This window comes from Bubalus kerabau, chromosome 4, assembly GCF_029407905.1.
Source record: "Bubalus kerabau isolate K-KA32 ecotype Philippines breed swamp buffalo chromosome 4, PCC_UOA_SB_1v2, whole genome shotgun sequence".
Classification (NCBI taxonomy): Eukaryota; Metazoa; Chordata; class Mammalia; order Artiodactyla; family Bovidae; genus Bubalus; species Bubalus kerabau.
The window spans coordinates 120,790,497-120,817,095 of NC_073627.1; the positions used below are offsets into that span (position 1 = coordinate 120,790,497).

The 26,599-nt window shown below is 36.9% G+C and overlaps 1 protein-coding gene across 3 annotated transcripts in view; it reads left to right on the forward strand.

Moving 5' to 3' along the window:
• Positions 1–26,599, forward strand: part of CEP78 (centrosomal protein 78) — a 35,230-nt gene that overhangs the window by 5,330 nt on the left and 3,301 nt on the right. For 2 of the 3 annotated variants that reach the window (XM_055578377.1, XM_055578378.1), the window contains exons 4-12: positions 947–1,050; positions 2,839–3,013; positions 5,463–5,576; positions 7,965–8,029; positions 8,307–8,430; positions 10,544–10,679; positions 12,096–12,141; positions 13,765–13,893; positions 25,393–25,470. In XM_055578377.1, the coding sequence (XP_055434352.1) occupies positions 947–1,050; positions 2,839–3,013; positions 5,463–5,576; positions 7,965–8,029; positions 8,307–8,430; positions 10,544–10,679; positions 12,096–12,141; positions 13,765–13,893; positions 25,393–25,470 (971 nt within the window). Of the gene's footprint in view, positions 1–946; positions 1,051–2,806; positions 3,014–5,462; positions 5,577–7,964; positions 8,030–8,306; positions 8,431–10,543; positions 10,680–12,095; positions 12,142–13,764; positions 13,894–25,392; positions 25,471–26,599 lie in introns of all 3 variants that reach the window. The other variant, XM_055578379.1, reaches the window with a different exon arrangement.

The following is a 26,599-nucleotide window of genomic DNA, read 5'->3' on the forward strand; positions in this document are numbered from 1 at the left end:
TCTTTAAGAAATATTATGGGGAGGGAAATTACAAGATGTCAAGAGCAAAAAAAAATCTGTATCTTTAAATGGCTAAAACATCCATCTTCAGGAATAATTATAATGCACTGCGGAATGTGTTAAAGTAGGAGATATATTCAAAGTACTGTAAGAGCATTTAAAAGGCGAGCAAACTCAATAGTGTTGGCAGGGGTGTATCATGGAAGTAATCACAAAGAAGGTGACTGCCGGGGTCCTGAAGCATCCGTGGGTGTTCACTGTGCCCAGTACTGGCCTGGAGGGCCTAGGTGGGCTGCATTTCAATTTCAGGGAACAGAGTTTGAGATCGTCTATCTTATATTACTGTATTATATTGCATAATACCTAATAAGATTCTGAGTTTATAGTTGACGTTTAAATTGTTGATTGAAAATTGGGATATATCATTGGAAATAAAAGTAAGAAGAGTCTTAGGCATTTTAGGTTTTTCTTTTTTTCCCATGTGTCTTAAAAGGTATATAATACTTAACTGAGTGGTGAGGAATAAAGTTTGCAGTATTCAGTGTATTCAGTTTTAGTATCTAAGTAGAGTTAAACTGCTAACCCACTCCAGTGTTCTTGCCTGGAGAATCCCAGGGATGGGGGAGCCTGGTGGGCTGCCGTCTATGGGGTCACACAGAGTCGCACACGACTGAAGTGACTTAGCAGCAGCAGCAGCAGCAGCAGAATTAAACTATTGCTGTAAACTGGAACACTTTAGCACTTCGTTATGACTTATTTTAGAATGCACCTATCAGTCAGTTACCTATTGGGGAAGATTGGCAACAGTGATTTTAAGAATCTAGCTATAAACCTCCGGTTGACTCAAGAAAAGCAAATAAGTCAAGTTTGACCAATATATAGGCTCTTCATCTTATTGTGTGTGTGGTTTTCTTTCTTTTTTTTTTTTTTTTGTTTTTTCTTTTAGTTGTTTGTCAAGGTATAAAGAACTCTGTCACTCTTAAGACAATCAACTTCACGGGGTGTAATCTGACATGGCAGGGAGCAGATCACATGGCCAAGATCTTAAAGGTGATTTCATGTTTAAACTTTCATGAAAACATATGTGATTGAAGCACATTAATTTTTTGATACAAATGGCAGTGATTTTTGTCTTTTGATATGTGTGAGTGCAGCTTTAGTTTTGTTGAAAGAATATGATCAGTTTTCAGTTTGAGATTCTTCCATTTAGTAAAGATAGTCCACTTAATCTTAGAAATAAGACATTTAATATATACTACATAATAATATTTAAATACTTTTATGTCTTTTTAGTTATTGAAAACATTTATTGTAATACTTTGAAGAAACTGTGTCATTATAGTCTTCAAGACTTAAATAAATGAAGTGTTTATTAGCTGCTATAGTCTAGAAACTAATAAAAATTACTACTTCAGAGCTCTTAAATATAGTTTTAAAAATACTGCCTTGACAACTTTATAGTGGTTATATTTACTGTGTTTAGGCCTAAAATTATTTAATAATTTGACATGAAGCCTTTTTAATACTTTGATGGTACAGATCAAGGATAGGTGAACTATGGCCGGGGGCCAAATCCAGCCCATCTCCTGATTCTGTAAAGAAAGCTTTGTGGAACATAGCCACACCCATTGTTTGCATGGTAACTAAGGCTACTTTCACCCTACACCCATGGTGATAAGTAGTTGCCTCAGAAACTGTATGGCCCACAAAGCTGAAAAAATTTTAATTTAAATTATAAACATTAAACTATATATATATATATATATATAATATAAACATATAAAGCATTTAAAAATGCTTTGCACCTATACAGGGCAAATCCATTGATCCCTGGGATAGAAAATGGTGGCGAGCTTCTGTGCTGAAGCCAAATGTCCTAGGTTCAGATTTCATCTCTCCCAGTTTCATAGCTGATGACCATGGGCAAGTTGCTTAACCTCTGTGCTTTGTTATGAAGTTTAAATGAACTCATTTGGATAAATAGTGCCTGGCACATAATAAGCACTGTGTAGTTATTGTTAATAGAAAAATGACACTAATGATTTTTCTTTTAGAGTATCAGAGGAACTTTGACTCTTGTTCAAGAATGTAATAAGATTTTTTCCTTTAAAGTCAGAGTTCCTTGTTAACAAAATTTATTTTATGAATATAAAGAACTGAATGTCTTTAAGATAATGCTAGTGGTTAAATGTCAAATTCTCGGCACATCAAGGCACATCAAACTGAATTTGCATAGTCCAGGCCTTTAAAGTTGGTATGTATACCTGAAGTAGTATGTGAGATCCATTTTGTAAATATAGTTTTTAAAGTAATACCTTAGAAGTTAGAAGAAGATATTAGAACCCATTTACTTTTGTATCATTTAAAAAATATCTGTGTCGTTTACAGTGTATACGAATTATATGTATAGAACTTCATGTATGTAACTTGTTAATAAATAAGATGCATATTAAAATTTTTTCTTAGAGGGTGCCCAGTCAAGTATTTGGAGACCACTGGAAGACAGAATGATAAAATTTAGAGCCTCAGCAATGACAGAATTTAGAACTAATTCCCTGGGTTGGCAGATATGGGAAATAAAATTCATAGACTGTAAATGAATTGTCAAACTTTATATAGCTAATGAAAAACAGTCATCCAGTGGCTAGAGTCTGATCACTGACAGACTTGAATCTGGGTCACTGGATCCCTAAAGCAGAATTGACTGTTTAACTTCTCCTGTCCTATATGCTTGGCAAGTACATGTGTGTAAATCTCTGACATAATAAGCTGTACTCAGTAGGCATACGCTGTTTCTTCATTCAAGTGACTGACTTTCCTCCCATTCAACCTGTGAAGTACCAGACCATCAGAAGGCATGAAGAAACCTGGGCTGAGAGTCTTCGTTACAGGAGACCCGATCTCGACTGCATGGCTGGTTTGAGGCGCATCACTCTGAACTGCAACACGCTCATTGGGGACCTTGGTGCAAGTGGTTTTGCCGAATCTCTTAGTGAGGATTTATGGCTTAGAGGTAAATTCTAAACTTGAATATATTGAATTTTTCATACTAGATGTGCTTAGCTTTGGGCATGATACTGTTGCCATATGATTTTTATTTTTTTAATCTCATTTTTTTTCAATAGCTTTTATTTTACTTTTAAACTTTCTCTGAGTTGCATATATTATTTATGGAAAATACAGAGTAACAGGGGAGCAATTACCTATAATCTTAATGCCCAGACATAATCACCATTCATTTTGGTGTATATATGTTCAGTCTTTTTTTTTTCTTTCTATAAATGTATTTATACACTTAGGGATTACAAAAATAGAATGCCATATACTTGCTATTGCATATTCCTACTTTTTTTCACTTAATGATGTATCATGTAGTATTCCATCATATTGATGTTCTGTAGTTTAATCAATTCTTTGCAATTAGATTTAGACAATTTGCTTTTCCCTATCAGAAACAATGTGAACATGTTGTATATACATCTCTGTGTCCATCAGGATTACTTCTGTAGAATAAGTTACTAAAAGTGGACCGACTAAGTGTGAGATATTTTTAAGACTTTGGGTACACATTGCTAAACTGCCATTCAGAAATGTTGTGCCAATTTGTAGCCTAACCCTCACAAACACTGGCTTACAGCACTTTTAAAAACTGTAAAACTACAAAAATGAAGACCTCTCCCTTTTTTATGCGACTTTTTTCAGTTAATAAAGTATGAGCATCCTAACAAGTCAATAATTTACATCTATAGCATCATTTTTAGTGACTGTTCAGTGTTCCCTTATATAAATATGCCACATAGCTTATTCACTCTTGTATATAAGCTGTGTCCCGTTTTTCAGTTACAGTTCTCATACACATCCTGGTTTATATCTCTGATTATTTCTTTTGGTTAAATTCTTAGAGAGTTGATGAATCAAAAGGGCATACTGATTTTGAAAGCTTTTATTACATGATGACCTAATCTGATAGGTGAATAATCACATTTTATTTTAGTTTGTATTCATTTGATTTACTAGTGAGATTTAGGGACTGTTTGTATTAATTTGGCTAGTTGGCTAATTATACCCTGTGTCCATTTGTCTGTTGTAAGAATTTGTAAGGATTGCATCATATCCTGTCAGATCCACATGTCTGACCTTGCTATTTCTGTGTGTCATGGGGTTTTGAAAGATTCCAGTTATTTTAATGTAATAGTAATATGTAATAATAATAATGTAAATGTAATATGCTGTGGTCAGTTGCTCAGTCGTGTCTGACTCTTTGCGACCCCACGGACTGAAGCCCCTCAAGCTCCTCTGTCTATGGGATTTTCCTGGTAAGAATACTGAAGTGGGTTGAATTTCCTCCTCTAGGGGATCTTCTCAACCCAGGGACATATAGCACTTTAGAAAAAGACCAATGATAGTTTCCTTTCATTTAGTATTTTTTAATACCTATGCTTTTGTACTGATGATACCTTTGGTTTAAATGAATAGGTTGTTCAGCCCCAGAACTATTAGAATTCATGATCATTTGTCCTGGATTTTGTCTGACCTTTTATAGAAAGTGTTGTTGACCAACATCCTTTCATGTTAGGTTTTTAGCATGTATTTTCTATTCACATATTCTTTGAATTTGTTATTTGTATCCTCTTAGACTTCTTTGTCTTTTTTATTCTAAAGCAGTTATTATACTTTTTCTACTTTGTTCTTCCCTTTTAACCAGTTTCAAGAGTGATTGGAACTCAAGATCATGATCAATAGAATGCAGTGCAGTTGCTGAGCTTCACCAGTTTTTGCTTGTGAGGTTTATGTGCCACTACTGCCCTCGCTGGGCTCCCCTGATAGCTCAGTTGGTAAAGGATCCACCTGCAATGCAGGAGACCCTGGTTCAATTCCTGGGTCAGGAAGATCTGCTGGAGAAGGGATAGGCTACCCACTTAAGTATTCTTGGGCTTTCCTTGTGGCTCAGCTGGTAAAGAATCTGCCTGCAATGTGGGAGACCTGGGTTCAATCCCTGGGTTAGGAAGATCCCCTGGAGAAAGGAAAGGCCACCCACTCCAGGATGCTGGCCTGGAGAATTCCATGGACTTATAGTCCATAGGGTTGCAAAGAGTCAGACATGACTGAGCAACTTTCACTTCCACTACCCTTGTTCATTATGAACTGAGATTCATTTTGTTTTGTTTTGTGCTCATAGGTTATATGCAATTTATTCTTCAGTTCTGTAATTATAAAATATGCTGGATGATTTATTGGTACTAAATGCAGGGTAATCATTGTACATCCAAGAAGAGGTTTTTAAATTGGATTTTGCATTATGTGTGTGTGCATATATTTTTATGTTTTTTTCAGTACCCCAAATTACAAACCTGCTATGACTGCTTTTATGCAGGACTTTTCCACATGTGGGAAAATGAGAATTGTCTATGTGTTTAATCTGTATAGAGTTAGCAAGTGACCTTTTTGTCTTTCACCAAAAGCACTTGACCTGCAGCAGTGTGGCCTCACCAATGAAGGAGCAAATGCTTTACTAAAAGCCCTTGAAACCAATAGAACTCTGGTTGTTCTGGATATAAGAAAAAATCCACTTGTTGGTATGTTGTCACTTTTTTTTAAATTGATTAAATAGCAAAACAAAAGCACTTTTTAATGTATTGACAATTTAAAAAAACTAACGTGTTTAACTACACAGTTGACCCTTGAACAACTTGGGGTTACTGGTGCGACCCCCACACAGTTGAAAATCTGGGTATAACTTTACAGTCAGTGGTTCTGCCTCTGTGGATTCAACCAACCTTGGATCAAATAGAACAGTAGTATATATTTACTGAAAAAAATCTGTGTAGCTGGATCCACAAAGTTCAGACCTGTGTTGTTCAAGGTCAGCTGCACTTTCCAAATGTTGCATTTCCCTTATGTTTTTAGCAGATAATTTACTAATTAAAGTGAATTATACTTGTAAATCATTCTTGCCTCTACTCTGAAGGTGAACCTAGGTAATCTTGCTTCTGCCAAGCACCTTATTTCCTTCTTGTGCAATTCTTGGAACAAGTGCTTTATTTCTTTGTCAGTTTAACAAGTGAAATTTTTTAATACCTTTTGTGTACCAGATACGGGTTTCGGCACTAAACCAGAGATAAAGCCCTGAACCAGACAGACAAGGTCTTGCCCTCATGGAGCTTACATTCTACTGAAGGAGTTCAGGTAGAAATGAGTAAACAGATGAGGAATATAGTTTTAGATAGTAGGAAGTAAAAAAATATCTTAATGTAAAGGGAGTGAGGAGGGCAGGTAGGCCTACATTGAATATGCTTTCTAGGGGACAACTTTACCAGAAAGTAATGTTTGAGTGGAGACCTGAATGAAGAGAGGAGCAAGCCATGGAAGATCTGGGGAAAGCACATTCCAGGACAAGGGGACAATGAGGATGCAAGCATGTAGGTGGGTGGAATATTTAAGGAAAAGCACAGAGGCCAACATAGCCAGAGCACTGAGTGAGAAAGAGTGTGGTATGCCATGAGGTCAAGGAGCTAGCCGGGACCTGATCTTGTAAAGTCATGAAGGCCAGAGTAAAGACATCAGTTCAGTTCAGTTCAGTTCATTTGCTCAGTTGTGTCCAACTCTTTGCGACCCCATGAATTACAGCACGCCAGACCTCCCTGTCCATCACCAACTCCTGGAGATCACTCAGACTCACGTCCATCGAGTCGGTGATACCATCCTCTGTCATCCCCTTCTCATCCTCTGCCATCCCCTTCTCCTCCTGCCCCCAATCCCTCCCAGCATCAGAGTCTTTTCCAATGAGTCAACTCTTCGCATGAGGTGGCCAAAATACTGGAGTTTCAGCTTCAGCATCAGTCCTTCCAAAGAACACCCTGGACATTCCTTTAGAATGGACTGGTTGGATCTCCTTGCAGTCCAAGCGACTCTCAAGAGTCTTCTCCAACCCCACAGTTCAAAAGCATCAATTCTTCTGTGCTCAGCTTTCTTCACAGTCCAACTCTCACATCCATACATGACCACTGGAAAAACCATAGCCTTGACTAGATGGACCTTTGTTGGCAAAGTAATGTCTCTGCCTTTGAATATGCCATCTAGGTTGGTCTTAACTTTCCTTCCAAGGAGTAAGCGTCTTTTAATTTCATGGCTGCAGTCACCATCTACAGTGATTTTGGAGCCCCCCAAAATAAAGTCTGACACTGTTTCCACTGTTTCCCCATCTATTTCCCATGAAGTGATGGGACCAGATGGATTATTCTAAAAGAGTAGAGTGTTTTGAACTGGAAAAAGGCATGATCTAAATAATGTCTCAATAAGATGACCCTGGCATAGTGAATAGACTTGGGGGGCTGGGGCAAAGAAGACAAACAGGGAGACCAGTTAGGAGACTGTCTCAGTGATCCAAATGAGAGATGTTTATGGCTTAGCTTAGCTTGGAAGTTTGGAGCAAGTGAAAAGCCATTGAATTCAGGTTGTATTATGAGGGTGTAGCTAACAGGCTTTGCAGATGGATTAGATGTGAGGTATGAAGGAGGTATTAACAGAGAGTCAAGTCCTTGATGATTATGTGCTCAACTGAATGGTACCACTTAGAAGGGGGCTGATGAGAGGAGCAGCTTTTGAGGGAATATCGAGACTTTGGTTTGATATTTTAGATACCTTTGAGGTATCTGAGTGTCTGGACACTTCTCAGACTCTGCTTTCTATTCAAAGGTACCCAATGCCACTTTAGATGCGAAGTGTTTAAATTTGACCTTTGCTGCTACCCAAATAGTAGCCACTGGGGTCAGTCTGCAAGATGGCATCTTAGGTTTTGAGGAAGAAATTAGAATATACAAAGGGAGAAATAGGTATATATTATATAATGAAGATTTCATATTTAATTTTATGGGAAAAGCAGTAATTAGTTGGCTTTTGTTTTTAAATGGAAATAGCTACTCATTGGGAAATAAATACTCTCATTTCAATTTATTTTACTTTAGATCATTCTGTGATGAAAGCCATTATCAAAAAAGTTCTCCAGAATGGAAGAAGTGCCAAGTCAGAGGTACAACATGTTTTAGTCTTCTAGAAAGAATTTCATTTTAATGTCTTTCTTTCTTAAAAAAAAATTATAAGGATACTTATGGCCATCTTAAACTAAGTTTTTAGTCAAATCAAATGGCTTTTCTGTTTTTGAAAATATTGCATAATTCTTTAATTCAGGTTCCCAGAAATGCTGTCAGAAACCTTTTATTAACTTAAAATATTTTAATTTCCAATTAAGATCAAACCTTCATAAATTATCTGTAACTTAAATGGCATATTTATTATTTCTTTCTCAGTACCAATGGATAACTTCTCCGTCGGTGAAGGAACCAGTGAAGGAACCATCCAAAGCTGCTAGACAGAAAAAGAGAACCATAATTTTGGGAGGTAGTCGGAAAGGAAAAGCTACTATTAGAATTGGTAACTTTTTTTTTAATGCTACTAGAACTTATAGCCCTTATGTTTTCCAATGTACTGAAATTAAAACAGCCAGTATTAACCACATAGATATTATTAATAGGATTATAATTGCCTTGATATGTATTTTGAGAATTTATAGACTATAGAAATTATAAATGAATTTAAAGAGATGTTAATATTAACCAACTTCTGTTGGTTACTTCTGTTTACATTTCATAAAAGGTTTGTTATTTTGACAATATTTCCTGGTTGATGATTACTTCTAGTATTTTGCAATTTAAATTTTGTGAAAAATTGGAAATAACCTGAAATAAGCTATTATAAGCATTTTCAGAAATACAACTTCTTTTTTTTTTCTACTAAAAGATGTATGATTTTGATTCCCCATTAATCAGCTTGCTTAGAGAATAATGTATTAAATAGAAGTTGTCCAAAGTGTTTATTAAATCAAAAATAGCTTATGATTTGTCTGCCAATTGTTACTTTAAGACAGTAATAGTTTAGTAATCAATCAAATGGTATATAAAAAGAAATTAAGATTTTTATATCACACTAATTATATACTATTATTAAAAGTTTATATCATGTATAAAGTATTCTTAAAATAGCTAATTTGACTTGCTATAATATTAGAAATATAAATATAGGTAAATAAAACATGTATATATAAAACATGTTAGAAATTCTGTAACATTAGTATGTGGTGGTATAGAATAGGGCATCATGGAATGAGAATAAAACAAATTTTTTTAAATTTAGCATGATTAAAAAAGTGGAAATGTAACTGATGTTTGCAAGCTCACTGAGCTATTTTAAGAGTAATTTTATTTTATTTCTTGGGCTTTTTTTTTTCTTTTGTATTTGCTTCAGTTATTTGGAGACATAGAGGTAAGCCAAATCAATGTCTGGCTATGTAGGTAGATCCAGGTGAGTATAGGAGTTAAATAGCTGTGTAAACTGTGTCCCATCTACAATGTAATTATGTATGCCTTAAAAAGATGGGGGCTTTTATCAGAAATGTTTTTATCTCCTAAAGAGACAAATGTAATTTTTAAAATTTTAATTACAAATATATTTGCATTACTTTCTGCAAGTAAAGGTGTACACATACAAACCATGTGCATATAGACTTTTTTTCTTGAATGTAATTAAGTTAAAAAACAAAATAGCACAGAATGAACTGAGCCCCTCTGTATTTTGAGGCATGTAAATTTATCCAAAGAAATCACACGGGATCATGTGGTGGTTATCAGTAAGCTACACTAATGAAACATTTGTCCTGTATCACCACATACACTCTATTTTACACGCCATCCTAATGCTGCTAAAGTACAGTAGGTTTGAAGAATAAATACAATCATTTTAACTATGATGTTTGTTTTCAGTAATGTTCAAATTAAACATTTAAATGTGAATTTTTTTGTTCTAAAGAAAATATTAGCTTGTAATTCTCTTTTTTGCTACTAAATACTTCTTATAAAAATACTTGACTCTTTAGTACTGAAGTGTAGTGTAAGTCTCCACATTTCACTCTTCATCCAGTGGGTTTCACTTTTTTTGTGTGTTTTCTGTATGAAATCAAATGAACAGTGAAGGTCAACAGACTTATAGGAGGGTAACATTGACTCATCTACCACCTGGCAACTTGTATACAGTCATAACTTTTATTTGTTTTTACATAGAAAAATTAATCTTAAAATTAAATTTTGGTCTAATCCCAAAGATTTTATTTGGCAGAAGTCATGGGTGTATTTATGTTTCTCTATTCTTGGGATTCAGAAATGCCAAAGGTTTTCTAAGATTCAGATTGAGTGTCTCTGCATGATACATAAAATGTATCATTCTTTGGGATTTTTTTAAAAATTTATTTTTGCATGTACTGCATACCTCAGTACTTTTGTTTTAGTTAAAATAACTTGTTACTGTAGTGGACTTACATTTTTAAAAATTGCTGGCCTATGTAAAACATTTTTACAAAACAATCCTGTTTTTAATGGCCTTGACCTCGTTGTAAAGCGCCTGTTTTATTCCTTTCAGTGTGTACGTATGTGATAGTTGCTCTGTAGGCTTTTAGTGCATTTGATTCCTTCTTTTCATGATTTCTCAAACATAGGATTGGCCACAAAGAAACCTGTGAGTAATGGAAAGAAGCACTCCACTGGTAAAGATTCTTATGCTCCTGAACCTCTGCCGCCTGGTGTGTCTGGTTTCCTGCCATGGCGTACTGCAGAACGTGCAAAAAGGAACAGGTAGAGCATTTTCATTCCCTGTCTTTTAGTCATTTTGAATTCTTTATTTTGGAGCTTCTATTATGTGAGAGGTCTCTGGTGGTTTCTATAGAGAAAGAAAGATAACTCACACATGGCTTCTGCCTAATGAGTCCTCTAAGAAAGAAAAACAAAAAATAATTGGGAGTTTGAAGTTGTTTCTCAAGTGTCACAACAGAGGTAACCCCATGGGAGTCCTGAGGAGACTAAAATTCTCTCCAATCGTGCAGATGAGAAAAGTTGCAGTAAAGGCAGATGTAGTTGAGTCAAGCCCTACAGTACAGAAGTAGACATTTGGATCTGTAGGAATGGGAAAAAAGACATTTTAGGCATGGGAATAGTTTAATGCAGACTGGATGAGAAATATGGATTAGAACTAATCTAAATCAACCAGCTTAGTTCAGTAAATCAGATTTAGTTTGTCAAACTAGACTTAACTAGCTTTAGCTGATTACTTATCCAAGGGATAAGTTCATAGTAATTTTGTCATAGAGCTGTGAGTAAAATTTTTCAACTATAGGTCTAGGCTTGCGAGACGAAATAAATTGCTCTAGGTTATTTTCAAGTGACTTATTTGGTAATATTCATGAAGTTAGAATGACGCTAGTGGTAAAGAATCCACCTGGCAACGCAGGAGATGCAGGAAACGTGGGTTTGGTCCCTGGGTTGGGAAGATCCCCTGGAGGAGGAAATGGCAACCCACTCCAGTATTCTTGCCTGAAAAATCCCATGGACAGAGGAGCTTGGTGGGCTAGAGTCTGTAGGATCACAGTGAGTCAGACAGAACTGAGCATCTGAACACACTGATGAAATTCGGTGTTAACAATTGCTTAAGAAAACATAGAGAATTGATTTTAAATAGTACTTGAAGTAAGTAATTACTGTGTAAAATACCTGTTCAATTGCTCACATTTAGTTGATATTTATAATCCCCATTGGACAACTGACTACTTTTGCAAATGGTAATATAGATTCTTAAAGCATAAACTATAATGTTGAATTCCCAGTCTTGGCACTTTAGTTTAAGAGCTTTGTGTATTCATATCTTCTTCTTAAGACATTTATTAATCTCAGGCCCATCCTCATCACAAGGAGTTGTAAATTAGAGAACGATTCATACCACCAGTTAAGAAGGTAGACTGAAATCTCAACCACCCTGAATGTAGAAACCAAAGGTGCCTCTCAGCAGTTCACAGAGTTGTCACAAAGCGGGTCTGCTAAATTCTGTTCACTTTTTTTCATAGCAGAGGCCTTCCAGGTCCTTGTTTTGAGCTGACTTATTTTTATATACAAATCTATGTGGATATTGTACATGATACTAAAAACTTATAGTAAATGCAATTAACTGGTGATGTGTGTACATCAAGATATAACTTCATTTTGTTAATATCTTTTTAGGGGTTTTCCGTTAATCAAAGCTCGTGATGTGTGTAATCAGTTGCAGGTATGTGGTTATTATATTGTATACAGGGGGTTGAATTGGGAAGGGTGGGAGATCATACTCTTTACTTTTTAAATTGAACAGAGCCTTAAAAAAACAGTTCCCTCTCTGAAATAAACCCATTTAAAACCTGTCTCGTCGTTCTCCCATTGCCTCTGTGTAGTTGTATGGATATGGCGCACTGGGAACCTTGTGGTTATGTCTGTAAACAAGGAAGTGGGTTCTCCAGTCCACAAGTCAGTGGTTACCCAGTAGAATGAACTTGATTGCAATTTCTAACCCCTTACGTGGAGCTGTCATACCCAAGAGTGTTCATGTGTTTTCAGAAAATGTTGTTTGGGGGCTGTCTGTACAAGTTCCTGATTTTCAAGCCAATATGAAGCGACATATCCCAAACCTCTGCTCTCTGAGCATTCCTTCTTCCTCACCAAGGCTGCATACTTGCCTTCTTTTACAGCCTCATGGCCTTGGAGCAAGCTAATCCTGCCAGTGTTCTTAGGAGACTGTGTAGTTGCTCTGCTGAGATTAAAAGACGAGCACCTTGGGTGTCAGTCCTGCCCCTGGATGTCTGGTAGAGGGGTGCATGCCTCATTCTACCAATGGGAGTTTCCTCTCCTGCAGGGCTTGTCAGAATGATATACTAGTGAGTTGTCTTCTGCACAGTTATATAAAACTAACACCCATCCTTTTGACCTATAGACTTTTAAGGGGTTGTGACCAGGTCAGTTTTTAAATGGAAGTTTATTGAACAACATTCCAGTGGCAGTGAAGCTCAATAGGAGAATTGAATTATAATTACACTAGTTTTGACTTAAGGATGATGAGAAAATGAAAGTTTTGATAGGTCAGTTTTAGTTGTGTATGTATATGTGACTGCTGCTGCTGCCGCTGCTGCTAAGTCGCATCAGTCGTGTCCGACTCTGTGCAACCGCATAGACAGCAGCCCACCAGGCTCCTCTGTCCCTGGGATTCTCCAGGCAAGAACACTGGAGTGGGTTGCCATTTCCTTCTCCAATGCATGAAAGTGAAAAGTGAAAGTGAAGTCGCTCAGTTGTGTCTGACTCTTAGTGACCTCATGGACTATAGCCTACCAGGTTCCTCTGTCCATGGGATTCTCCAGGCAAAAATACTGGAGTGACTAATTTTTTAAAAAATTCTGTTTATTATTCACAGTTTAGATATGGTGACTTTCTAATTATTCTTCTGATTCTTTACCAGTCCCCTTACTGATGAATTGTCCTCCTAAAAACTACATTTTCTTCCAGACTATTTGTGTCTGATGGTGAAGAATAAATTTCTAGTTTGCAGTATAAAGGTGATCTGAGAAAAAATGTTTACCCTGGCTCCTTACTTGTCTTCTATGAAAGAAACTTAATAAAATAATACAGACAATTCCAAATACTAATCCTAACCATGTACACCAGAGGTCTGTACAGTAACATAGCAAAAATAAGTTACTATAATTTTACTTTGTCATTGCTTGTTTTAGACTAAGGAGCAGTGGGAGACATTTATAAGTAATGACTTGAGACCTCATATCGCTTGTGTTAAATGTCCTTTAATATTTGGATATTTGGTATCTTGTTCATGTTGTCTTCTATACAATTTTGTCTTCTTTTTTTAAAGCAAGCAGATTTTCCTGTGACTGTGACCATAGAGAGTCCTTCCTCCTCAGAAATCGAAGAGGTCGATGATTCCACAGAAAGTGTTCAGGAAGAGCCAGAGAAAATCAATTTGAAACAGGAAGCATTGCAGGTATAAAGTTATCACTTTAAAGATACAGAGAAGATTATTTTTCAAACAGATTGGTTGCCTCTGACTGCAATACTTGACAACGTGTGTGGGAGCTTTCTGTTTTCCCCTCCTGTCTGCGTTGTATCCCCTTGAACTTAGCTTAGACCAAGGTGAATGGTGGACATTTGAACTCTAAGAAATAAACAATCAAAACATGTCACTAGTTACATATTTGCTTTTCTTTAGAACCTTAATATTAGATATAGGGAGAATCTTTAAGATAAACTTGAAGGAATTGAGTTCTGAATGAATGTAGTCAGCTGATTCAGTGCCCTTGTTTTACAGATGAGAAAATTGATGGTTCTTTTTATAGGAGGGGTGTATGACCTCATTTTTAATGAAAAGTTGAAAAATGTATCAATATTGATATTCTCCTTTCCTAAAAATAAAACAGCAAGAAGCTCCATTATATTGCCTAATAAACCTGACATCCAATGTCATTCCATACTTCTCTTTGTATGGACAGAAAAGAAAAATTGATCTTCATAAGAAATTTTTACTCTTCCAAATAATATATTAATTTTATTTCAACTTAAATGCAGAGCTGATAATTTGTAGTAAATAAGGGAAACACGATTTGAGGGCACCTTGTTATTGTGCTACAAAGTTTGTGTTTAATTTTTTAAAAATTACTTAGTATGATTTTCTTTTAGTATGAATCTTGATAAATTTTGAACTAGCCCATTATTAAAGGACAACAGAAATTACTATTTGATTTTTAAAAGAAAAAGTTAAGATTTTAATTTTTTAGTTAAAATTACTGATAATATAGAGAAATTTTATTATGAAATATTACAGTAGGAGGAATCTGTAGTTCATGTAGAATTACCCCCTTTTCATCTTATAAATGAGCACCTACAATTGGTAGCACATGTAGCACATAAGCGGTTTACTGGTAAGTTGTAGAGTAAGACAGGACCCTAGGCAGCTAACCCACATTCGTTGTCATTTTAGATGTGTTGTATTCGTTTCCTTCACCAGTAGGTCGGGATGTTGTATTGATATTCTAAAAGCAGTTGTAGACATTGGGGAAGACCAAGAAGTTTTATAAACTGTGACTACAGAATAGATTCAGGATGCTCTGAGAACCCTTTCAGCTCTTCTTTGTTTTAAAAAGACATTAAAATGATGGTATCAAAGTGTTTAAATATATAAACCTACAACAATCAAGAGATTTCAGAATATCTTTGAAAGACAGGAGCCAAGTGGAAGAGTGTGAAACTGAAGCAGTAGAACAAGGGGAACCATCACCTACAATATGCCCAGGGACCTCCTGCAGCTGAGGGGGAATCTGATCCCCCTGCAGAAATAGCTCCATACTTAGAGGTGCATGTGGGGGAGAGAGTGAAGTTAATTAAGCAGGTGAGTGAAATAGGGGGAGCTCATTGAGTTTGTGCTTGAAAGAGTTGAATCCCAGCCCCACCCTCACTCTCCTGAAATGAGATAATTTTATTTTGAAAAAATTAAACTGGAGACAACTAGGCCAGCTGTTGTGAGTTTTTACACCCTAGAAAAGAGTGCCTGGGGGTATCCTATTATAGTTACTACCCACTTTTTCCTGCATTAGAAAAGCCAGTCAGTGACTTCCAGAGAGCTTTTTGCTCTCATTCTTAAATAGAAAATAACCATCATACGGCTGGTAGTTGAGTAAAGCTTACAACAAGAGAGGTGGGGAAAGAGTAAAAACAAATCCTAGTGGGACCATGGAAAATTTAGGGAACAAAATAATTTAAGAAAAAACCCTAATTCGTGTCCTTAAAGAGCCTTAAAAGGAGCTGGAAACTTTAAAATAAGAATAGGGTGTTAATTAAAAAGGGAATGTCAGAAAGCAGATAAATCTCTTGGAAATGAAAACGTGGTTGCTGAAATAAATTCAGTAGGAATTAAAGAAATTTCTCAGTATATAAAAAAGAAAGAATGGAAAATGTGATAGAAGTGATATATTGGGAGAGGCTGCATCGAGGAGGTCCAGCATGTTCCTATTAAAAATTCTAGATCCAGAAAAAACTGGAGGGAAGCTGTCAAAGGGCAAGAAAATTCCGCATAGCTAAAAGTAAGCTTCAGGCCTCAAACTGAAAATAGCTAAACAAAAATAGCTTCTACCTAGATACTCTACACTATGAAATTTTAAAATACTGAAAAGATACATCCATTCCAGAGATAAAAATACTGGTCACCTAAAAAAAAGAAAATCTGACATTATCATTGTTGTCATCAGCACCGTGGATTCTGGAAGGCATTAGAAAGATAACTCCAAAGTTTTTCAGGCAAATAATTTTCACCCTAGGGTTTTGTATCCAGCCAGACTATCAGTCATAAGTGGAGGCTGTCTAAGATATTTTGTATGTAAATAAATTTGAAAAGCTTACCCCCTGTGCTATACAAGTTATTTGTAGAAACAATCCAGCCAAATGAGGGAATAAACTAAGAAGGAAGGTAATAGGGGATTCTGGAAACAGTGGATTTGGTGCAGAGTCAGCTAGTATAGATTTGAGAGCCTTCCATTAGTTGTGTGATTGACAGCTTAGAAACGCATTGAGGAGTCTTGTACTTACTATGCATTAGGTACTGTTGGAAGGGAGGAGGGAGAGGAAGAGGAGGAGGAAACTGAACTCCAGAGGAAAAAAGGCTACACTGACATAAACATGAAGTGAACTAAATTATGGTAGAATTTTTTGGAGGGTGGGAAGAGGGCTGCACCTCAGCTTGCAGGATCTTAGTTCCCCGACCAGGGATTGAACTCATGTCCTTGGCAGTGAAAGTGTGAGTTCCTATAGTGAATAGCCAGTGAATTCCCTAAACTATGGTAGATTTTAAACTACTACTGGTGAGCAAGAGAAGAATCCACTTTAACCTGACATTACAGGTGTCCCCCTTTTCAGTGACACACAGAGGCAGTGACCAACTATCTAATTTGTTGTCCAAACCAGAACACTAATAATGTAAGGAGTCACTATACTTCTGTAACATCAGGACAGCAGGTATAAACTGGAACACCCCAAGGCATCTGAGGGTATGTGGTCATGCTATACAAGGGTAATGACACGGAAACAGTATTAGAAGTATAATCTATACACAGAGACACAGTATATGTCTGCAGTGGGCAATATTAATTTAATTGTAATAGTAGAAATACTGTCTTGGTTTGCAGCTTTTATTGTCAACTTGCATGTAATAACAAATAACTAACCTGAACTATACTTAGTATGTTAGTATTCACTTAGTATGTACTGAAACGTATCGTGTCCTGGTATGTACTCAGTATATATTATATTCTAAATGTTTTTAACGTATAACTCATTTAATGCTCTGAATAACACATTTAATGCCTATAACTTATTTAATGCCCTGAATAACCTTATGAGGTTGGTGTTAGCTAGTATCATTCCCGCTTTTTAGAAAAGGAAGCTAAGCCAGAGAAGGAACTTGCCCAGCCTGTCCCTGATTTATGGTTGGATAGGGGCTTTGAGTTCAGGCTTTCTGCCTCTTCTCTTAAACATTGCTCCATACTGACTCTCAAATAACAGAAAACTTAGCACATAAAGAAGAAGAGAAGTTGCTCAGTCATGTCCGACTCTTTGCGACCCCATGGACTGTAGCCCACCAGACTCCTTGGTCCGTGGGATTTTCCAGGCATGAATACTGGAGTGGGTTGCCATTTCCTTCTCCAGGGGATCTTCCTGACCTGGGGATCGAACCTGGGTCTCCCGCATTGTAGGCAGACGCTTTACTGTCCAAGCTACCAGGGAAGCCTAACTGCACATAGAACAGAATATAAATTTCAACTTTGACAATATAAAAGCTAGGTTTGGAAGGTAGACAGAGTAGAAAAAAGGGGAAACGACACGAATGTCCTCATTTTAGAAAGCAGGACATTGAAAGAGTTTATAGTTGATCAGCAATATAGATTTTTAAGTATATCACTACATGTGGAAGAGATCATGACCAGTGGAAAAAGTAATAATGACATAACTTTACTAAGCAGTGTGGATATAGGAAAGAGTGTAAAGGAACTAAATCCTTACCTAGTAAATTAGAAAGTTAACAGATACTGCCTCAAATTTAGTCAGAAGTAGTCATGTAAGTATAGTATTTGGAAATGGAAAATTAAAAATAATACTAGTTTTCTTAAACTTCATAAAGAAGGATATCCAGATAGCCAGTAAACATGGAAAAGTGCCCAACTTCATTAAGTAATAAGAGAAAAACAAATCAAAACCAATAAAACTACATGCTAGTGAGATTGACAGAGTCTGATAGTATCAGGTATTGTAGACCTGGAGTACTATGAGAATCTTCTACCCTGCTTATACTGAAGTATACATCAATACTACTTTGAAAAGCCTTTAGCACTGTCCATCAACTGAAGGTATATAAATACCCTGTAACCCAGCAGCCCTCATGCCCGCCTTTGGTAAATGCACCAGAATAACCGGTACGACAGGATTCATGTGCATGCATTAGGACAAACAGAAAAAACCCAAAGTGTCCTGTAGGAGTTAAATAAATCATGTATGTTTGTACAGTGGAAAAGCTTTCAAGGAGTAAAATTGAATGGACTGTTAGGTTGGTGCAAACATAATTATGGTTTCAGACAGTGAATCATTATAACTAGGCTCAAGCACATCTTTATTAATCAAAATAGGAACCATTACAGTCAACACTTGTTTACCAATAAGAAATAAGTTTTCTTATTCCTGTAGCATAAAAATCCATGCTTCAGGATTCAACAAACTCTTCAATAGCATTTTCTGCTTCCTGCTGGTTGTGGAAGTGTTTTCCCTGCAAAAAGCTGTCAAGATGTTTGAGGAAGTGGCAGTCAGTTGGCAAGAGGTCAGATGAATATGGCGGATGAGGCAAAACTTGATGGCCTAATTCATTCAACTTTTGAAGCTTTGGTTGTGTGACGTGAGGTCAGGTGTTGTCATTGCAACCCAACGCCAGCTGCAGGTGTTGGGATTTTCAGAGTATCTTATTGATTTACTGAGTGTACTTCTCAGATGTAGTAGTTTCCCCAGGATTCAGAAAGCTGTCATGGATCAGACAGGCAGCAGACCACCAAACAGTGACCATGACCGTTTTTTGGTGAAAATTTGGCTTTGGGAAGTGCTTTGGAGCTGCTGCTTGGACCACCCACTGAGGTGGTTGTCACTGGTTGTTATATACAATCCACTTTTTGTTGCATACCACAATATGATTGAGAAATGGTTCATTGTTGTGAAGTAAGAGAAGATAGCACTTTAAAATGATGATGTTTTAAAAATTTCTGGTCAGCTCATGAGGCACCTGGGCTTCCCTTGTGGCTCAGCTGGTAAACCTCCTGTAGTGTAGGAGACCTGGGTTCTGGGTTGGGAAGATCCCCTGGAGAAGGGAAAGGCTACCCACTCCAGTATTCTGGCCTGGAGAATTCCATGGACTGTATAGGCCATGGGGTCTCAAAGAGTTGGACATGACTGAGCGACTTTCACTTCACATGAGGCACCTACTTATCAATCTTTTTTACCTTTCCAATTTGTTTCAAATGCCAAATGACCATAGAATGATTGATGTGGAGTTCTTCAGCAACTTTTCATGTAGTTGTAAGAGGATCAGCTTTGATGATGCTCTCAATTATCGTCCATTTCTGATGGCCGACCACTATGCTCCGCATGTGTAAGGCTCTTGTCTCCTTTGTAAACTTCTTGAACCACCACTGCACTATACACTCGTTAGCAGTTCCTGGGCCAAATGTGTTGTTAATGTTGCCAGTTATCATTTCCATAGTCTAAAATAAGTATTAAGTAAAAACAGCAAGTAATAAATCATTAGCAAAAAAAAAATAAAGAATGCACATTAAAACGATATATTGATATAACCACATTTATTTAGAATGTATTCCAACATCAAATAGCAAATTTCAACAATGCAGAAAACTGCAATTACTTTTGCACCAACCTAATAGAACTACAGATAGCAATCTGGATGAATTTTTTAAAACAATGTTTAGTGGATGAATTTTTTAAAACAATGTTTAGTGAAAGAAATAAAATAGAAAAGACAGTGTACACCGTGATCCTCTACATAAAGTTGAAAGTGAAAGTTGCTGCACTATGTATGATTCTTTGAGACCCCATGGATAGTCCATGGAATTCTCTAGGTCAGAATACTGGAGTGGTGGGTATCCTTTCCCTTCTCCAGGGTATCTTCCCAACCCAGGGATCGAACCCAGGTCTCCTGCATTGCAGGCGGATTCTTTACCAGCTGAGCCACAAGGGAAGACCAGGAATACTCAAGTGGGTAGCCTATCCCTTCTCCAGCAGATCTTCTCGACCCAGGAATTGAACCTGGGTTTCCTGCATTTCAGGAGAATTCTTTACCAACTGAGCTATCTTTGCATATCGTGAAAGATGCAACCAGGTTAAAGGAAATGGTTGTCAAGAAGTGAGGATGGTGTTTATAACTGGGGAAAGAAGCCTGAGATGCGGGAGGGCTATGCGGGATCTTTAAGATGCTGACAAGTACTTGCAGTTTTGAGTGGTGGTTATGGGTTATGTAAGTCACTGTAAGTTGTGTAAGTTATGGTTCATGGTCACTGTTTGGTGGTCTGCTGCCTGTCTGATCCATGACAGCTTTCTGAATCCTGGGGAAACCACTACATCTGAGAAGTACACTCAGTAAATCAGTGATATAATCTGAAAATCCCAACACCTGCAGCTTTTCAGTTGTCACATTGACACTTTTGTTCTGTGTACTTCTCAATATGCATATAATATTTTACAAGTAAAAACCTGCAAACCCGCTTAAAGAATTGGTCACCTCTAGGGTGCTGGATGGAGAAGGCAATGGCACCCCACTCCAGTACTCTTGCCTGGAAAATCCCATGGACGAAGGAGCCTGGTGGGCTGTAGTCCATGGGGTGGCTAAGAGTCGGACACGACTGAGGGACTTCACTTTCACTTTTCACTTTCACTCATTGGAGAAGGAAATGGCAACCCACTCCAGTGTTCTTGCCTGGAGAATCCCAGGGACGGGGGAGCCTGGTGGGCTGCCGTCTATGGGGTCGCACAGAGTTGGACACGACTGAAGTGACTTAGCAGCAGCAGCAGCAGCAGCAGCAGCGGGGTGCTGGATGTGGATGTGGGACGAGACTATTTCATTTTAAGCCTTTCACTGCTGTTTGCATTCACATGTTCATTCACTCAACATTAATTGAACATACTCTGTGTACCAAGCACTCTTGTTAAAGAGTGCTTATAAGTTTTATTATATGCTTTAGCTCATGTTTTATTACGTGCTTTAGCTCATGTAATCCTCACAAGAGCTCTGTGATGTGGGAGCTTATCTCCACTTTATAGATAAGAAAGTTGAGGTCTAGCATTATGAAACTTGTTCAAGATTATAGAGCTAACGTAGGGCCAGGATTTTGCTTCAGAATTTTTAAAATATAGTTTAAAAGAGAAATTTAATTACTAATTATAAGCAAAGAAGTACACACTTAAGGGAGATGCCATGTTTTCACTTATCCAGTTACAGAAAAAGCACACATCTTTCATACTATATACATCTTGCATTGGTAGGGATTTTCCTTATTCAGCAATTATTTATTGACTGTCTGCTTTGTGCTAGGTGCAGGTTCTGGGGATAAACAATAAAATACACCCCCTTTCTTCAAATAACTTGCATTCTAAGTGAGGAAATAAGCCAAAAGTTATTGTAGTGATTATAAACCAAGTGATACATTGCTGATGGCTGTATAAAATCTTAGGAATCTTTTAGAAAGCAGTTTGGGGATAGGTACCTCAAAGCCTGAAAAACATCCGTTTGCTTTGATCTCAGCCTCATTTTTATGGCTTTGTTGCAAGAATGTTTTTCTAAATATGGAAAAAGGTCTTCATGCATAAAAATGGTTATTTTGTCTTATAATATTGAAAAGTTGGAAAGGATTTAAATGTGTAATCAAAAGAATAGTTGACCAGTAACCCCACTCAGTGGAGAAGGCAATGGCACCCCACTCCAGTACTCTTGCCTGGAAAATCCCATGGACGGGGGAGCCTGGTGGGCTGCAGTCCATGGGGTCGCTAAGAGTCGGACACGACTGAAGTGACTTAGCAACAGCAACCCCACTCAGTGAAATATTTTATAGCCCACTTCAAAAAAAATCAGGTTATGAATCCCCTGATTATATGAGAAATGATTGATTTCAATCATTTTAAATATAAAAAAAGGTTGAACATAAAATTTGATATACAATATGATGGGAGCTTGGTTCCAGAAAAAGCAACCTAGCCAGTGTATAGAAGGGAGGAAAGGAGAGCAGATGACAGGAAAGATTTCTCCAAAGTCTTATCATTAGTCTTACCTAAGTAATAGAATATCAAGCAATTTTACTTTCTAATTTTTTTGGTTCCATATTTCTGTTTAAGGGACATGAATTATTTTGTAGGAGAGGGGTTCACTTTTTCAGAAAAATTTAATGCTGTGTTCTAATACTTTCCACTAGAGGGAGAAGCTATTTCATGTTACTGCACGTTAGTGTGCTATTTAGAACCAGTCAAGAATATTGTAATTTAGTCTGCTTTTCTCAGACTGTGGTGAGGGTTTTTTGTTTGTTTTCTTATTTGTTTAGAATTTCTTTGAAATCAATTTTAGAAGATTTATTTAACCATTATATTAAAAGTAGAGGAATTTTTCTCCTTTTTCCCATTGAAAACTTGGTTGGCTTTAGAAATGAAACTTTAAAGAATTTGAAGTTATTAGACTGTCAATTTTTAAAGCATGTTCTGAGCATAAAAATATGTTCATTGAGCAAATTTTTGAAAGCAGTGAACAACTTATTGAAGGAAATAAAAGCCACCTCTGCTCTTTTGTCTTAAAAATGTATTAAAGATATTTTTTCATGTCACTAAATATTTTTCTAAATCAGATAATTTGATAAAGCTTATGGACCATCTTCCAAGAAAAACACACAGATGTATTTTGAATATAGAACTCCTCAGGCCCATTCATTAACTCTGGTTGAGACCGCTTATCATCGTTATTTTCCTAGTGGTTTCATAGAGCATTCCTTCATATGGTGTGCTATTTTTATTTAAACCAACCCCAATTTGGAGGCTCTAAGCTTTCTTCTAGAGTTTGATTATAAATAATCTTATGACATCATGTTTGTAGATAAATCTTTGCTCACATCTCTGATTTCCTTAGGGTAAACTGCTGATGTAAGATTGTTGCTGTGTACCAAAAGTTATTGTCCATAAAGTGATACCAGTTCCTCTCACAATGATAACATAGAATAGAATTCCTTATTCTTTAAGTGATTGTTGAAAGCATTTAAAATGTATAAATACACCTTACTGTTTTCATAGGTATTCTGATTATTTATTGCTGCATAAGAAACCACCCGGAAACAATGACTTAAAACAATAACAGTCACTTATTTTGTTCTTGAACCTGGAGATTGAGTAGCATGTTAATTTTCCTTTACTATACTCTTACTGACTTAAAATAATACCTATTTTGCTAGCTCACAGTTCCGTAGGTCAGAAGTTCAGGCACAGCATGACTGAGTTCTCCACTCAGATACATAGTGGGAACATGTGGGTTCCCTCCAGAGAGTGTTAAAGTGTGTGAAATTTAAGTGGAAGACATCAGGCCCCCAATGTTGGCTGTTCATGTTTGTACTGGATGTTCAACAAAGCCCATGAGTGTCATAGAACTAAAATCAAGATGTCAGTCTGAAAGTATTACTATCTGGAGGTTCCAAGAAAGAATACTTGCAAGCTTCTTCAGCTCATTGGCATAATTCAGATTCTGCACTTGATTGAATAGAGGTCCCTGTTTCCACGCTGATTGTCAGCTGGGGGACAGTCTCATCTGCTAGAGGCCTCCCACTTGTATTCCCTGCCACAACATCATGCTTGACTTCTTCAAAGCCAGCAATGGGGACTCTCCCTCTTGTCCCTTTTGTATTTCAGATCTTTAGGAGAAGTCCAGTTCCTTTTCCTTGGATGCCTGATTATATCACATCCGCCCAAAATAATCTCCCTCTTTTAAGAGCAACTGATTTTGGAACCTTAATTACATCTACAAAATCCCTTCACTACAGCACCTAGATTGAAAAACTGGCAGGATTGTGTACTTCAGCATAGGAATCTTAGGATCTCTTTTAGAATTCTGCCTACCCATAAGCAGTGTCCTCCACTTCAAGGACCTAAGTGTCTTCAGTTCAGTTTAGTTCAGTCGCTCAGTTGTGTCCAACTCTTTGCGACCCCATGAATTGCAGCACGCCAGGCCTCCCTGTCCATCACCAACTCCTGGAGTTCACTCAAACTCACGTCCATTGAGTCGGTGATGCCATCCAGCTGTCTCATCCTCTGTCGTCCCCTTCTCCTCCTGCCCCCAATCCCTCCCAGCATCAGTCTTTTCCAATGAGTCAACTCTTTGCATGAGGTGGCCAAAGTACTGGCGTTTCAGCTTTAGCATCATTCCTTCCAAAGAACACCCAGGACTGACCTGCTTTAGAATGGACTGGTTGGATCTCCTTGCAGTCCAAGGGACTCTCAAGAGTCTTCTCCAACATCACAGTCCAAGAGCATCAATTCTTCAGTGCTCAGCTTTCTTCACAGTCCAACTCTCACATCCATACATGACTACTGGAAAAACCATAGCCTTGACTAGACGAACCTTTGTTGGCAAAGTAATATCTCTGCTTTTGAATATGCTATCTAGGTTGGTCCTAACTTTCCTTCCAAGGAGTAAGTGTCTTTTAATTTCATGAGTTCTTAAGAATTGTGAGAGTTTACCAGTGTTCATTTTATGTTAGTGACCTTGGTGAATGGAAAGACTACTATCTCTATGGACAGGAATGGCACCCAGCTTCCTGAATTCACAGTATTGGTTCTGCTACTTAGTGGTGTGAGCTTGGCTGTGCTGCTCTACTTACTCTGCTGCTCTGCCTCCCTTTTCTCATCTGTAAGATAACATGAAGTTAGTATTGTTCTTTCCTCATATTTTAATGCCCAGGAAACTCCAGAACAGTGCTTGACATATAGTAAGTTGCTTTAAAAGTGATTACTCTTTTTAAAAAATGCTTTTGAATCTGCAGTTATGTAACTCGGGTATGTTAAGCGTGTTCATTAATACGGCTTCCTGCTGTAAAGAGACCCACAAATAAAAGTGGAATTTTTCTTTCTTGGTCTTAATTTTTTATTTCTGATTTACTATGTTATATGCATACACCTTTTATGGTGAGCTGCCACAGATTTATGTTGGAAAGAGTGGGATTTAAATAAATCTTTACTATGCTAATTTGATATATTTCAATAATTAATTTCACTAGCATGATATGATATTCCAGGTAGCAGATTAAAGTCTGAGTTCACTTCTGGCTCTGCCCCTAAATCATGATGAAATATATAGCTGGAAATGCCTTGGAATATCATACTATGAATTAGGTATAATATTTACTCTGTTTCTTTACACTAGGAAAAACTGGAGGAGTGCCTAAAGCAGTTAAAGGAGGAAAGAGTAATAAGGCTTAAGGCTGATAAACGAGTCAGTGAGGTAACAAGTTTCTTCTTACACTTTTGAAAGTTTCTTGGTTTTATTTTGATTTGATTTTAAGCCATATGCATATAGTTTGTAAACTTGAAAACTAATACATTGCAAATTGGTGGTATCATATGGATCTTTACATTTACTGGTATTTAGTGATCATATGATCTAAATACAGGATGAAATAGAGCTCTCATTTCCCATTTTCCTTTTAGACATTGGCTTATAGTTTATATATATTATTATATTACGTATCCCAGATGGTATGTTTTTAAAAATGCAAAAATCTGTTTTTGTGTGTGTTGTGTGTGCTTTATATGATGTTAGCTTATTTTCTGTTCATGATTATTTGATTCAAGAAAGCATATTTTGTGTATATATTGTATATCTAGTAACATAAATGACATGATGAGACTTTACTGGCAGTGAATTAGGAAAATAAGTCATTTAAATAAATGTAAGATTGGAAAACTAGTAAGAATGCAATGAAAGTAAAAATACATACTGTGAGAATTACGTTAGGTAATGTGCATGAAAGCAGGGCATAAGCTAAAAAGTTCGATATAAATACAATTTATTACAGGGTGAGTGTAGGGAGGGATTTTTGAAAGGGCATCTACTGGATTGGTGGACACTAGTTCATTCAATAAATATTGAACACCTGCTTATGTAAGACATGAGGGCATCATGAACATAATGGCCTTTCTGAGAAATACTGGAGTTGATTTTTATACAGGGCAAATCATAAATGATGATCTAAAGAAGAGTGCATGGGAGTGAATATTTCAAGAAGCCCAGGAGAATATTGGTGATGGTACAGTTAATAAATTGGACTGGTTATGATTTGGGACTTTTAAACTTAAGCGTTAGATATTTTGCTCACTAAAGTTATTCCTTAACATTCAGCAGAGTTGTAATATGCTTTGTTCAAATTAGGTTCTGTGCTTCGTTTTCTAATTTAAGGCAAACTTAATAGCAGGTAATTTTCTAATGTGGAATGAGGATCCATTATGAATTTAACCAGTTTAAAATGTGATCTTTTGAAAGATCACTAATAAAACAATCATTTGTTTATTTATATATATGTTGTATAGGAAACTTTGTTGAGTGCCTCTGCCTTTTGGCTATTATGTGATGT